Source organism: Patagioenas fasciata, chromosome 8 (genome assembly GCF_037038585.1).
Source record: "Patagioenas fasciata isolate bPatFas1 chromosome 8, bPatFas1.hap1, whole genome shotgun sequence".
Classification (NCBI taxonomy): Eukaryota; Metazoa; Chordata; class Aves; order Columbiformes; family Columbidae; genus Patagioenas; species Patagioenas fasciata.
Window position 1 is genome coordinate 5,993,523 of NC_092527.1, and position 15,293 is coordinate 6,008,815.

The 15,293-nt window shown below is 40.5% G+C and overlaps 1 protein-coding gene across 12 annotated transcripts in view; it reads left to right on the forward strand.

The window, feature by feature from the left end:
• Window positions 1-15,293, forward strand: part of PCDH15 (protocadherin related 15) — a 684,798-nt gene that overhangs the window by 630,745 nt on the left and 38,760 nt on the right. For all 12 annotated transcript variants that reach the window (XM_071811575.1, XM_071811571.1, XM_071811570.1 and 9 more), the window contains one exon: window positions 11,722-11,937. In XM_071811575.1, coding sequence (XP_071667676.1) covers window positions 11,722-11,937 — 216 coding nt within the window. The remainder of the gene's footprint in view (window positions 1-11,721; window positions 11,938-15,293) is intronic.

Genomic DNA, 15,293 nt, shown 5'->3' on the forward strand with positions numbered 1-15,293 from the left:
AGCGTTGGTGGAATAGGTCTGAAGTTGCTGATTCCAGCTCCCACGAGAAAGGGCACAAAAATACAACCTGCTAAGAGTTTGACTTTGACCTCGTGATGCCTTTAGAGCCCCAGGAATGAAACAGAGAATAACAGAGCTTATTAAAGTTGCCCTTAGCTTTTTGTGGTTTGTGGCCAAAGTTAGACCAGCAATGGCTGAGAAGTGGAAAGTTGTTATGCATTGACTATTGGATAGAGGCTTCTATAGATGAAATCAGTTTACTTTGTGCTCTCATCCAGAGTATTTGGTGGGGGTTTTTTTAATACAGTGCTTATTATAGGCTTTTATTTTTGCCCCAAGAGTATCTATATTGGTCTTTTCTAGAAACACGTCAATTTTAAGATACACTAGATTTATACTCTATAAAAAATAGTGACCTATAAGTGAATGTCTGCTCAGTTCAATGAAAAGGAAATTCTAGACACACAGATTAAAGAAATAGTGGCAGTGTTGGTGATCCGAGCCCATCACTGAGCAGAGATGTTTTCCCACCTAGCTATGAACTGAAGCCTGGAGTACTTGAAAATAAGAAACAGAAAATTGTGCCAAATCCAGGAATTTAGAGATACTGAAGCTCCAGAAATGCACAAAGATATTGGAGTAGATAAAGAATAATAAATAGCAAAGTTATTTGGATAAGAGAGTGATGTGTGCGAAAGTAAATGAAACATCAGACCCAAACGTGAAGTTACATTTTGAGCTGATGAAAAAAAATCTGCAGAGGCTGTGGAATCCTACCTGGTTTTTGAAGAGGCATTCCTGGTTTCTTAGGCACAGATATTCATGTGTGTCGGCCAAGGGGATGCGAAAGGTGTGAAAAAGAGCAGGTGGACGGGTAAGGGATATTTGGGGGCGAAGGGAGAAATCCCATTTTACCCTTCAGAAACATTAGTCTCAAGAAGAGTGATCAAATGACACAGAAGGATGACACGAAGAAATGACAATTTATGTCTCTAACCTGTTAAAACCTCTGCCAGAATTCTCCCTGAATTTCCTGACAGGCAAAATAGACCAAGCTAGGAAAAGTTGCTACCAGTGGACAGCATCAGCCATAAGGGTGCGCTGAGTGAAATTAGAAGCAGTTAAGAAGTGCTGGTCGCAGAAATTCAGGCTGTCATTTATTGCTCTAGCACCAACATTTTCAGCAGTTGGTGCTACTTAGCTTATTTTCTGTCCTCTATTAGTTAAATACAATGCTCGTTCCAATTAGTGTCTTAACACTTAACTTTTGAAGAGTTCAAGTGGGTGGAATTAAATGAGTAGTGTCTCAAGTTGAAGTTTTGAAGAACATTAATAAAATTAATGCAAAACTTGCACTGTAGAAATTATTCCAATTTTTATACTAATAAAAATTACCATAATTTACATTTTATTAATATCTTTTTTCCTAAGGAAAAACCTCCTTAGTAAGACTTCTAAATGCATTTACTTCCATCTGCCGCATTCATTAATAGTAGCTAATTTTTTTAATGATCTCTGAGTAACTTTGAAAAGAAACTGATATTGTCAGCATATTCTCATTCTTCTGTCACTGACGACAGCTTTGATCCTGGAACACAGTATGGACCGGAACATTTTTACACCTGAAAGATGAGAAACTGCATGTTCGATATACTTGAAATAATTGTTCTTCAAACTCATAGTGAACCAACATTGTCTAATGATGAAAAACATCACATTAATTGTCACAGCAGCGCCACAGAGTCACTGTTACAGAAAAGTGTGCAAAATGTCCTACACTCTGAGAGCCAAACTTGCTTTTTTCGGCCTGTACTTCAAGGAAACAGCAGCAATAAATAAGTACTAAAAGCGTGGATGTGACAGTAACTTTTAACTTGGTTTCTTATGTACATCCCTTTATCCTGAGGAACGGACAAAGTGTTTGTTTTAAATCAAAGTGTAAGATTGGTGCTGAAAAAAGAATGGACTCTGAATTAAGCCTGTTTTTTCTTGTATTAAGCAAAATGAGGCAATCGAGGTATGGCAGGGACTCCGCTAATTACCTCCCAGCTTCTTTGGGTTTTATCTTGACTTTTATCTGTATGTGACAGATTTTGCTTGACAATCTGAAAGTCAAAGCCATAGTCAAGTCCATTTGAAAATTCCCTGTTTGACAGTCCTTGTGTGTGTGTGTATGTGTGTGTGTGTTTAATACCAACACATCACTCTTCACATCCCTCGTGTGAATACCTGTGTTTCTAACGACCTGTGTGTGTTCCTGCACCTGTAGACAGGGCTAATAGAAGTCAGAAAATAGTTTTGTATAGAAGTAGAGGTGGTTGGCAAGGTTGGGGTCTCAAGGAGTGAGATGCGCAAGAAGTTGCGGAGGGGAGGGGATAAACTGAAGTCTGTAAAACAGTGTAGTGTGTTAAAAGAGAACCGAGGACAACCCAATTTGGTGAAGAGAGAATAAGAAGGAAAAAACAAGCACTTGATCGGAAGTAAGGTAAGATCCATCTTCTGCTTTTATATGAGAAGAATGCAGCTCAAATTAACGTCGTTATATGTCTCGTGACTCTTCTGTCAATTGGGTAACTGTTACGTACCATAAAGATGGTATGGAAAGGGAAATTTAAGTCATGAATGAAGAGAAATCACATTGTGAACACCTATGTTTACTTTCTTATGTGGAACTGATAAAACGCAGCAAAGTTCTTTTTTGAGGAGACCGCCATGCCCAAGTGTTGGAAGCATGAAGGGCAGGTGCCCACCTGGCACTCTGTCTGATTGCCTGGATATCATAGCAAAAAGTGTAGTACAACACAACTTCTGTAGTATAATTTACTAGTTAAGCATATTTTAGAAGACTTTCAGAGAAAATAAATCACATTCATCCATTACATTTTTATATTTTAAGCACAAATGTGTTTAATTTGCCTCAATGGATATGATATAAAAGTTCCCCACCGAGTGTCGCCTGGCAGGCTCGTCGAGTATGCTGCTGCTTTTGGAAACATCAGCGCTGGCTCCATTAACAAGAAATGCTTCTTTCTGGGGCAGCTTGGTTGAAAATAAGGGTCAGATTTATTGCAAGAAGCTGGTCATTGCCAGTTTATTTATAGTGAAGGTGGAGCAGGTGGAGTTAAATACATAATACCTGAGGGAACAATTTGTGATCTGGGTACCTGTATCTACTTCAGCCATTTACTGCTGGAGACCAGGGTCTGGGACTTGATGCGAAACCCACGTGCCAGTGGTTTGGTGTCTGTATCATTTATCCACACATCCAGTTTTGAGGAAAGTACCATGGCAGAAAACCAGGACTCATCTTGAATTTGCTTCGTTCTGCCGAAAGCTCAAGGTCAAGGCTGTTTGTGGCTCTGGCAGCGGGTTCGACTGAACACCACGCGGTCCAGGCGCTGGGTGGAATAACCATGGGAAAAGATCGTTAATTACGGTCATCGGAATGGCTGCCATTTAGATAGTGATGTGGGCGCTGCAGTTAGATGTGATTTACAGGGTGTGCCGGCTTTTATTTGCCATTGCTCTAACTAAATTCGTTAAGCATAATAATCACAGTGGCAGGCACTTGCCAACAGTTCTCATTTAGTGGCAGTTTAAGCTAATATAATTTTTCCTTTTTATCAAGTAGGAAATAAGAAAGATGAGCCAAGGCATTAGCCAGGAAGTACTAAATTAGACGTTCTTACCAGTGTAGATACCAAGGAGGTTCCAAAATGATTTTATATTCTGGGTTGAAATTCACTGTATATTGATTTTAGAGGGTATGTGGGTTATGTTAAGCAAGAGGTAAATAATATTTTGAGTTTAAAAAAAAAAAAAATCCACAATTAGTTCCTTTTTAAACAGCACTTAATGATTTGCTGTAGTCATTAATTTCCAATATAGCAATTTATGACAATCATTTTGAGATAAATGAATCAGAAATATACTGCTGAACATTTCTGTGTTCAACTTCCATTGCTTAAACCATTCTGTACTCTGTGGCTTGAACAAGATTTCACTCCTCCCATCAAAGCCTGGATCTTCTGCTCTTGAAAAATGTTTTGTGCCCCCCCCTCCAGTCCTGGCACTAATGGTGTCCCCCAGCCTAGAGAGTAGCGCTAGGAGTGACAAATAATGGAACTGCCAAGGACCAAATACAAAAAAACTGCAGGGGGAGAAGAAAACTAGGACTGAGGACATAATCTTACACACAAATCGAATGCAGAGGCAAATAGGCCAATAAAATATTGGACAAACACTTCTTTCATCATCAAAACAGTTACATGTGTGACTAAGGCAAGTGCTATCGATTGCTTCTCCCAGCTCTGTAAGGTGCAGGGATTTTGCTGGCAGCAGCAACCGCTCTCTTAAATATACTCATTTGAATATAAAATCCTTTTAAAACAAGATAATGTGTTCTCTCGCTCCAGGTTTTTAGAAAGATTAAGTAGATAAAAAGGAAGCTTGAGCTCAGAAGAATGCCACAAATCATTACCAAAAAGTCACTTTCAATTAGCATTAATTTGGTTAATGATATGCCGTATGAATTATTCTATGTGGATATGATTCTTTCAAGACTGGTGTCCTCTGAAAGCTGATAACTACTAATGTCTCTAAGAAGAAAATCAAAGGAATGTATTTATTCAAAAGGACCTTTTTAAGCAAGACTTTAGTCCCTCATCTTAAAGCCCAAGTTGATGTTGCTGGTACCTCAGCAGGGTCCTAGAGCTGTGTGAAATGCAATGGTGGGACAGCAGGAACAGCGGTCACATAATGGCTTTAATTATAGCTCTGGTGGTGCTCACAGAAGGGTTTCCAGTATCGGGCAGTCCTGATGAGCACTGCTGTTAAAACAGGCTTTTCTGTTCTCTCCCCTTTTCCGCAATTCTCTTTTTTTCCCCACAATTTTCAATGTGTGTAAGACCCTGTTTCCATGATTAAAGGCCTTTCTGTGCTTTTGTTATGAATATGTTAATTTAAACCAGGTGTAATACTCATAACTACTAATTTATGAATTTTGTGGTTTGAGATTTGCTTTGCATTTTATTATATTAGAATTCTATTGCTTTGCTGTTGGTATTTTCCTGTAACTCCTGATTTTCCCTTCAGAATTAGAACCAGACATCCTTCACCCATGTACACAGTATTTCCAATCTGCTCTATAAAAACAAAACTAAAATCAGCATAATCTTTAGGGAAATTACTAGTGGGAATTGACTTTTCATTATAATGGTATGTTATTAGCCCTTTCTTTTTAAACATTTACAGCATTAGTCTCTCTAGTTTTGTTTGTTGAAGTGCATTAAAATGAAGAAATATCAGAGATGCTTTGTAAAGAAAGCAAGAGGTTCTTCTCTGAGTTACTCCTTGGTTCATAAAGGTCTTTTTTGCACAGAAAAAGAAGTTGGCCACAAGAAATGCTGGTGAATCAAATCTCTGGAAGTGGCTGCCGTGGATTTCATAGAAGTGACTTGGTGAAGGCAGCAGAGAGGGGTGGTGATGATAGCAGGAACCAGCGGAGTCTGACATGTAGTTACATCCTGAAGGAAACTTGATTCTTAAAGTATGGCTGATCGAATGTTCGTTCCAGACCTTGTCTGTGTTTTGTGCTGCTTTCTCATAGGCATCGCAATGCACTTTCCTCCTTTATTACTGTTTGAATGTCTTAATAGACAGAACAGCATAACAAACCAAAGCCATCTAATAGCACAGGTTTTTACCCTAAAGACACACAGGGGAACAGGAATTACTCTTTACGCAACCAGAATCCTTGAAAGCAAATCTATCCTGGCGGTTGCATACTGATCTAAAGCAGCCAAGAAGTTTAAAATTCCTGGGTATGGTTATGTGTTACATTGGGATTACTGTGGTTATGTTTTACCCAGATGCATTGACCCATGTTAAATCTCCCGTTATTTTCTATTCGTGCCTATAACCTCCACATTTCTGGGGGCATTTCCTTTTTCCTTGGCACGTCAGGTAAATCTTCACAGCGGCAAGTTCTGTACAGGTGCGATTCAGCCCCCAGCACCTCGAGACAGTTTCTGCCGTGAAGCACAAAGTTCTCCCTTCTCTACTTTTGCTTTTGCATGCACGCAAGGGAACGACTTCCTTGTAAAACCGACCTGCCTTGCCAGGCACTGTCTGTTATTAGTTAAAACATGATTTATGAATCACAGAGTCATCCGTAGGGAGAGAGCATACTTGCCAGAAGTAAAACTCTACTTTGAAGCCCGTTTGCAGTGACAACAGCACAGGCTGAAACGCGCACATCTGCTGCAACATCTGGCCTCTGACAGGAACCCGCTTGCCCCGCTAAGAATGAGCACACAGGTAATTGCTTTCAAAGAGTATATCTCTAGATAACACGTTGGCTCCCTAAACTTTTTACTATAAAAACCAGTACTATTGTTTTCTTTCAACAGCGTTCAGAAAAACAGTGCTACCCTTTGTGATTATTTCAAATGTAATATTAGATTATTTCAATTGCTGTGTTATTTTTCTAACATTTTTAAGACTAAATGCCATTGCCATAGCAGGAAAATGCTATAAAACCAACTTTTCTATTTCGTTTGTTCAAAATATAAGTTTGGGAACACCTTTTATTCGACATGTTTTCCGTGAGACAGCCTACCAAAATTGATCCGTATCTTCACACCTTGGGTTTTTCAACACCATTGGGAGAAAAAGTGAACAGTTCCCATTCACTTTATTTTCCTAGCTGTGTTTCTCGGCAGTTTCCATGGGGTTTGCTCGACCTGGCCTGGGCAGTGATCAGCAGTAGAGTCTGTTCTGTTGCTCTTTGTTGTAGCACCTTTGTAAGTATGTCTAACAAACGAAGCATTTAAAGCAGAAATTAATTAAATTTGGGCTCCGTGCAGCCCTCACAAAAGGTGATTATTGGACGTTTCTCAAATCCACACATGAGCAGGGAACATCGCTGTTATGGTGGGCGCTTTCCTCACCTGCAGAGCCCTGTAAAGGCAATGCTGTGTGCTAAAACCACCGATACTGGCACCAAAATGGCCAGCGGGCTGACATGCTTGGTGGCCTGTTTGGGATGAGCGTTAAAATCTTCATTAACCATAGCTCCTGAAGCTATTGCAGAATCATCAGACAATTACAGGTTTTCTCATTCTCAGCATGAGCTAAATTCAAACTAGCTGCTTAAGTTAAATGTCGTTGTAAATTTTAAATGTGTTCCGGTCTCCATAGCGGTGTCACACTTAACGGTGAGCTCAAGGGTGCTCCCAGGGCACGGAAAATGAATGGGAGTGGGCTGTGGGGTTTTTTGCTTCTTTCTAGCTTAGTGCCACCAAGCAGATGGCAGGTTCAACTGTTCCCCATCAGTTGATGGCACATAAAATATCTTTTAGAACGAGACCGTTTTTGCTGGTAGCAATTTACAGATCGTGGAATATTTTCAGTTCTGAAGCCACATCTGCCATTGTGCTGTTTTAGAGGCAGTTTTACTGTGTGAATTACAGACACTTAAGCCAGTAAGTTTGCTGTAGCTATTCCAATTTTCCTTTTTTTTTTCCCCTATATTTTTTCACTAATGTGCTCTTTTACACTCTCTAGCACTTTTTGTCATGATCATCAGCTTGGTTTTGCTTCAGCCTGCCTCAGAAATGTGGAGCTTTGCATCTGCTCCTCAAACTCCGCGTCCTTTCCAGCCCTCTCCCCACCGCATTGGGCCGTACGTTGGTCTTGTGTTCATCAGTTCCACCAAAAAAAAACATACAGACAAGGACAAACTATCTGGTTAGAGGCACCACTAAAGGGATCTCTATCGCTTCTTTTTTTCAGCTCATGTATTTTCATTTCTAATTCCTGAAATCATGCATATTTATCAGTACTCGATCATAGCAGAATTTAGGAGACATCTGTATTTCTTGCACATAACAAAACAAAGATATACTACTGTAATATTAAGTATAGCTCTTTCTTTGACAGTCATAAGACACCTCTTGAGATGTTGTATATCTCCTCCTAATGACGTGTCAAAAACATTTCCCTTCAGAATGAATTACGAGCACAGCAAACATCCATGCTCTGTGTTAAGGAAGCTGGTACATTAGTGTCAGCAGCTCGCACATTCTCTCTCGTGGTCCTGCAAAGCTGAACGCTACACTGAGTGTCGTTTGGTCTGATTGAAGTACAAAATAGTGGTGAAAAGGGGGGAAATGGATTTGAATCCTATGATTTTTGCAGGTTCCTCAGGCCGTTTTGCACCTGGCTGTGCTCATCTGCGTGTCGATGGTTTCTGGGATGGAAACAGCCTGAATGGTCATGGTACCGTGGCTGTCAATGGCTCTGGAGCGCCACCGAGTTCTCAGAACTTCTGAATGTTGACTTTTAGCCGATCCACCAGCTTTGGGCATCTGAGCTGCAGCATTTTAGAGGCTGTATGCTTAAAATTTCAAAATGCCTATTTGACTGAAGTTTCATGCATGAAACTCAGCTGCAAGACATATAATACCGTTAATTCTAAGCAACTACACTAGTGTCATGATGTTTGTTCAGAAAGTCTGACCTGATTAGATGTCTGTGCCTGCAATATTGATCCCCTAATTTGGATCGAGATACTGTTTGTCTGTAGTTGCACATGTATTAGTGTGAAATCCTGAAGGTGAAATTGATTTCTGTTGTTATTGAACCAAACTGCTATTTGAAGTTGTATCTTTCTGTAGAGGTAGAATTCGGTAATATTTAAAAAAAAAAAAAAAAACAAAAAACCACAACACATATATATATATATATATGTATTATATATATAGGTTTCTGGCCCAGCTGAACCAATCTAATAAATCCATTATAACAAAGAAATTGGCTTTTTATTGCAAGGGCATAATGCACATCTCACAGGGCACCAGTGAGCAGTCGCTGTGAATCCTGTCTTGCTATGGTGAAGGGTCTGATCAGATTGTGCTCCGCTCCATGTGCCAAAACACAGGAATTACTTGTTCTTTATTCTTTTCCTCCCCAGACCTGTTACCTACGTGCAAAGTTGAGTGTGGACGAGACGGTGTTTTTTGCCAGACTGATGTTCTCTGGCTCGTTCCTGGCTTTCTGCTGAGCCGTGTTGTACGGGCTGTACTTGGTGCGCACACATGGTGATTTGTTAGCTGGGAGGCAAAACTTGGAAAAGTTCACCACTCTGCTTCACCGTGAAATCTTTTCCAAAGACCTTGCTTACTTGTCTCTTGGTGGTCTTCTACATTTGTACCAAATAGTATTTTTTACATATTCAGGATCCCCTGCTACTACAGGCAGAGGTGTCCTGATCTCCTCTTTGAGTACATGGAGGAGCTAGAGCTCTCTTACAACACATTGACAAAACTGATCCACAAAACATCATGAGAAACCACTTTGAACGTCTCTACCCTACATCTTGTGTATTTTCAAGGATGTTTTATTTCTGTGATGGTTCTGGTTTTAAATGATTCTTTAGTAAGTGCAATTTTAGTAGTAATAGTGTAGTAATGGTAATCATGTGGAATCTTCCAGTTATAATTTTAAGATCGTCTTTGCATTCAGTTAAGAGCAGGTACTTGAAGTGAAGTATTTGATTTTTATATATGTACAGGGTGCCGTGCCCAGGCCGGGGTGGAGGGGTCTGTGTGAGGAGAGACCGATGCTGCCTCGGGCCAGGCACAAAGGGTTCCAGTGGCCCATGCTGGTATAATTTTTGTCTTTATTCAAGTCCACTTTATATGGCAGTAAATTAAATTAATTTTCCTCAAGGTGAGTCTGTTTGTCCCGTGCCAGTGATTGATAAGTGATCCTTATCTCAACCTGTGAGCTTTTTCATCTTATTTTCACCCCCGTGCTGTTGAGGCTGGGGGGTGAGAGAGTTGGCTGCGTGGCCTCAGGCAGCTGGCCAGGGTCACTACACCACAACACGCAGATGAAACCGTGGTGGGAGTGAGAGTCCAGTAAGGTCACTGAAGTTGGTGTGGGTGCTGGAGGAACGGCAGGAACCTGCTGTGCCGGTCAGGCATTTATGTACTTATTAAAAGGGCTGGTTTGAGCTCAACGCTGAGCACTGACATTGAGCTCTCAAACAGCCGGGACCAGCAGCGCTTGCGCATCAACCTGATTTTTAGGTACAGCCACTTCCTCGCTTCATTGTGCCATATAGCATCCCTTGATGTTTATTTGTTCCTTTGGCAATTTACTTGTCAAAAAGAAAGCCAAAAATGAGCCTAGTCCTTAAATCCACCTGTCAAGCTCCCGTCTGCTGGCTCTGTGATGTTTTGGGGTCGTATTTACTGGTGCCAGTTGGATAGCGGGAGCCTCTAGCAGAGCTCACTGATGTCTTTGCCTTTTGACTGACACAACAGGCTAAACTTCAGAAAGCTTTTAACCTTGCCTATCTTTCCTAAAAACGCTAATAAAGGGGTTTGAGATCACCCAAGAGATAATAATCTTGATTTAAAAGCCTTAAAAAAAAAAAAGGTTATAGAACTAGAGAACAAAAGCACTTTAACACATTTTATATTTATGCTTTTTATAGCCAAACCAGATAAAGCTTTGTTAATTTAGAGGCAAACAAACCTTTGAGAAAGGATGCAAGGACCCATTTAAACAGTTCTGTCTGTGATGAGGCGCTGTTGTGGGAGTGCAGCTCTGCAGCTCATGGTGTGCGCTGTGAAACATCTTTGCTGCCTCCAACTCATCCAGCCTGGATACAATGGTGTCAGTGCCGCATAGTTACATTTATTCCATCTGGTCTGGTAGCCGGAGTGGTGTGGAAAGCAGAGACACTTGTGAGTACCTGGACCATCCGTCCAGCTCCGCTATGTTTTGAAGTGCTGTGTAGACTCACTTATTGTATCTCCCCTCTGGTATTCCCTGAAAATTATCACAAAATAAAGACAAAATAGGAGTTAGTAAAAGTTTCCACCTTACCGATATCGTTCAGTGATGATGAGGAAACAATTAATGATGATTAACGGCCACCTATTCGAAGCTTAATGACCTCGCACAGATAATGCTTTTTCAGAGGGCCGTAGTGTATCATTGGAAACAGCTCTTCATGCTGCCGTAAGCCGTGACTGTTTTTTGTTTTAAGTCCTGGTGAAGTATGGATTTAGCACAAAAGCCTGCACCTTTTTGAAGTTAAGGGTGTTTTTTCTCCAGCATTAGCTTAAGCCACAGGCTTAAGAAGTCGTGCCAATATTTTGATTAAAGCCTAATAGATGCTGCAGGGTCCCAGGTGCTGAGGTGTCCTGCACTGACTCTGTGCTTTTTTCTAAATAAAAAATTATTAAATTACTCCAAAAACATATGTGCTCTATCAATGAGGGTGCAGAATATCTCTAAGAAGAGGGAGGACGTTCTTGTGTAAGTTTGTGGATGTGTTGCTGGATTTGTTTTTCCTTAGCTATGTAAGCATCAGTAAGAATTTGGCAGTGGAGGTTCTTACCCGATCAGTTTGTTGCAGACTTGTGAAGCCCATTTATATTTTTCTTCTTTTTTTTCTTTCTTTTGAGCAGTTTAGTGCCAACACAGGAGGAAGAAATTGCTGGAAAAGCAAAACTGTATGCAGCAAAGTTAAATGAACCATTTACAGTAACAGTAATATCTGCTCTCTGGGATGTAATGTTTTAAATGTCAGAGTGGAAAAAAATTTCTGGACCAATATGCAACTTTATTTAAAGGACAAGGTTAATGATTCTTTGCATGCGTATTTACGTTATTTGCTTCTGCTTGTTTTCTTTTTCCTGTTAGGCTGATGATAAAGACACTGGGAATTACAGTGCCATGCAATACAGACTCATCATTCCGCCAATCAAGGATGGTAAAGAAGGTTTTGTGATTGAAGCTTACACAGGGCTAATAAAAACTGCTATGCTGTTCAAAAATATGAGAAGATCCTATTTCAAGTTTCAGGTCATTGCAACGGACAATTATGGAAAAGGACTGAGCAGCAAAGCAGATGTACTTGTGAGTATGACTCAGGAATTATGTTTATGGAATAATTCCTGACGAAATTCAAATGCTACATGAAGTTTAATTCCAGGCAGACCTATAGGAAGGCAATAAACTGTGTGTACTTAATATTTTTAAGTCACTGATATAAAGCAGGGTTTTTTAAAAAGCTTTTGATGATCTGAAACGTGTTCATGTTTCATGGCAGACATGACGACTGTGGTTGCCACACTAGACATGATGTTATCTATTTTATTTATTCAGTGAGACATTGCTAATGGTCCCATTTAGATTCTGAATATTTGCATTGCGTATGGACCTGAGTTCTGTTCTGGGTCCCCTGGCCCCAGATGGCAGCAAAACAATCTGCTGGTTTTGTGCATTACAAGTACAAAGCAGGTCAGGTCTGCATGGTTGGACACAAGTATTTCCAGCTCATCTCCACCTGCAGCCAGGTACCGTGCCAAGGCTGGGATGCAGGCTTAGCATGTCATTAAACCCCAGCAAATAAGCCAAGCTGAAAGCTTGCTGACTTGGGCTGTACACTGTTAACATGAGGACACGGCTTCTGGACCAACGTTAGATCTGACTTTTCTTGCAGTGCAGGCGAATACCTGAGCAAACAGGCTCAGGAAGTGCGAAGGCAGCTGACTGGGGAAAGCCGAGGTTGCCATGGCTTAGTTGCTCCTGTCTGGAAGGGAGACACAAGGAATAATTTTGGGCTTAGACTGCACTTCAGGTTTTCAGGGAACCAGCGTTTCAAAAATGGCACCAGCTTTAGGCCTTGAGCTCATGTTTTCCTCCTGAGTAAAGGACATGGACTTAGTCCAGCCATAGAAACCATTAAAGCTAAATTTCATTAAGACCTATATAGCTTGATGGAGTGGATTAATATTAGCATAAATTCATAGGGATGAAGTGCATTATCTAGTTCATGGGAATGCTGTCAAACAATACAGATGATGGCCGTAATACTGGGTATATTGGGTTATGCAGGAATTCAGCAAATAAACATAATGTATGATGTCCTCATGCTTGACCTCCCGAACTGATAGGGCATTCTCCTGCAATTTACGTGGTAATAGTATATTAAAATACAGCCAGAAGGTATCGACATGAAAATTAGAAAGTGAAATATGTCTCATTAATTTATAGAGGTATCTTTAGGTTGTCTTAGTGAGTGATGAGCACTCTGGTACCGTGTTTCTGAGCAAGATGTGAAAGCTTCAAGTAGCTGTAGATACAATTACAGACTGACACCATCCCACCATAAAAGTTGAAAGTTTGGGTTTGCACTGAGCACGATTCATACCTGAAGATCCTTTGGTTCCATGTGATTCAATTTCCCTCTTTAGCCTCTGTGAGACAGAAGAAAGAAGCAATTACATTTTAAAATAAGTCTACTGCAAATAAGCACTTAAAGATATTAAGTGTGGATAGTAAGTATTCTCTATGATAACGTCTTTAATCAGATGTTCATTGGGGCTTGGGGGATCCTGTGGCCTTTTCCTTATTCAGCTTTCAGAGAAGCGATGGTCAGGAATCCATTGGTGCTGTATAACGATCAGGACAGTTTGTGGGCTCTGCTTGTTTGGAAAATTGGAAAGTGTCCAATGAATGAAGCATAGGATCAAAGGGATATCGCTAACAGGCTAATGGTTATCGATAATTATACGCTTTCCCTGCGTTTGCTGCAAACTTCCAGTTTGTCATGCTACTTATATAGCCTGGATCTTTCCTAGTTCTCGGCAATGTATTCTTCAGATACTTACGGACACGAGACATTGGAACGTGCTGACTTTCCAGCCCTGTAATTTACTTCCAGTAGCAAAAGCTTTCTAAGGAACAGTGGGTTGGATGGTCCCAAAAAGCTTCCAGAGACGGGTGGCACCTGGGAGAGCCTTTGCCTTCCCACCCCTTCCAGCTCTGTTCCAGCACGTGTCCATTGCTCCTCGAGGGGAAGGGAACAGTTCCTCCCCACAGCTTTTCTTACAATGTAGTTAAATTGGACTTAGCGCCTCAATTTAATGCCATTTTTAGAAAAGTGAAAGCCTTTACAAATGTGTATAGGAAGCAAGTTAACGTTACTATGGAAACCTTAACTTTTTCTTGATTTTTCGTTCAGCGCCCTTGTTTTACTATAACTTGTCCTGAATGTGTGTTTATTCATATTTTTGTATGTGAACAAGAAGTCATAATTGTGATGCCCTGAATAATGAAAGAACTATTAGTTTTTTGAAAGTGTTGCATTATGCAGTACTCAGTATGTAGGTGCACCATGGCTGCTAATATTGTTAATTCTATTTAACTAACTGTTTGTTTCTTTAGAATTCCTTTCAGTGATCTTGGTCTAAAATTTGGCTTCATTATCATTCTGTTTTTCATACACAGAAGTCTGTACACACTGATCAGTGCATCTGATGACATTTCAAGAACATTTAAATATTTAAAGTTGAATTAAGCTTCAAAGCTGGTGAATCGGTGTTTGATGTGCAAGTGTATCAGGGCATGTCTGCTGAAGGGCTTGCAGGGCTCAGGCTTCTCTTTTGAAATTCAGGACTTGTTTTTTTCTTTGAGAATTGAATCAGCTAACTCTGATTTTTGAATGTATTGGGTTTAACACTGTCCTACTTTTCCAAATTTACCTCCAGAATCCTCTATAGGGAGTACAGGTTTGGAGTATAATGTTTGCTGTCATGCCTGTGTGGACGCTTTACTTTCTCCTCTGGTATGGGAAGGAACCGTTCCTTCCACAACCTACGGGCGCTTGGCTCACAACTGTTACAAAACGCAAAAATATTTGTTAAAAAGCATGCAAAAGCAGCCTTTTCTTGGTATAAGAACAGCTCGAGGAGACTGGATCAGAAGATGAGAAGCTGAGTTTGCCTAATCTGCTGAATTTGATGTAGTCACTGGTGCACCGTGACCGTCCAACCTGTGCTTGAGAAACACAAGAGTTAGGTTGCTTTTGTAGCAGGAAATGCTAACGTGAGAGATCTGTTTTGCGGTCAGTTGGTTCTTTCCTGAAATCTTGTATTATTTATTTTTCTTAAACAGAGCACACCAAGTACTGAGTGTGTTAAAGAGGGGTTTCTTCTGTCCTGCACTTGTGTCATTTTCTAACAAAGTCTCATTGATTTAGTTGAATCAATCTGGTACTTGCATTTATGCTGGTGCACATTGCGTATCTCCAAAGTTGGATTTTCCCATCAAGTCATCAAAAATCCCAAAATGGTCCTAAGTCATTTTGCATATGGCACGTGGGAGATCCACGATTCTGTAAGTAAAGTCTGAACTGGGAAGAAGAGGGTTGGTAGCCTCTCCCTTACAAGCCTATAATTCTGATGCAGTCCTGCAATTACAGTTCTAGT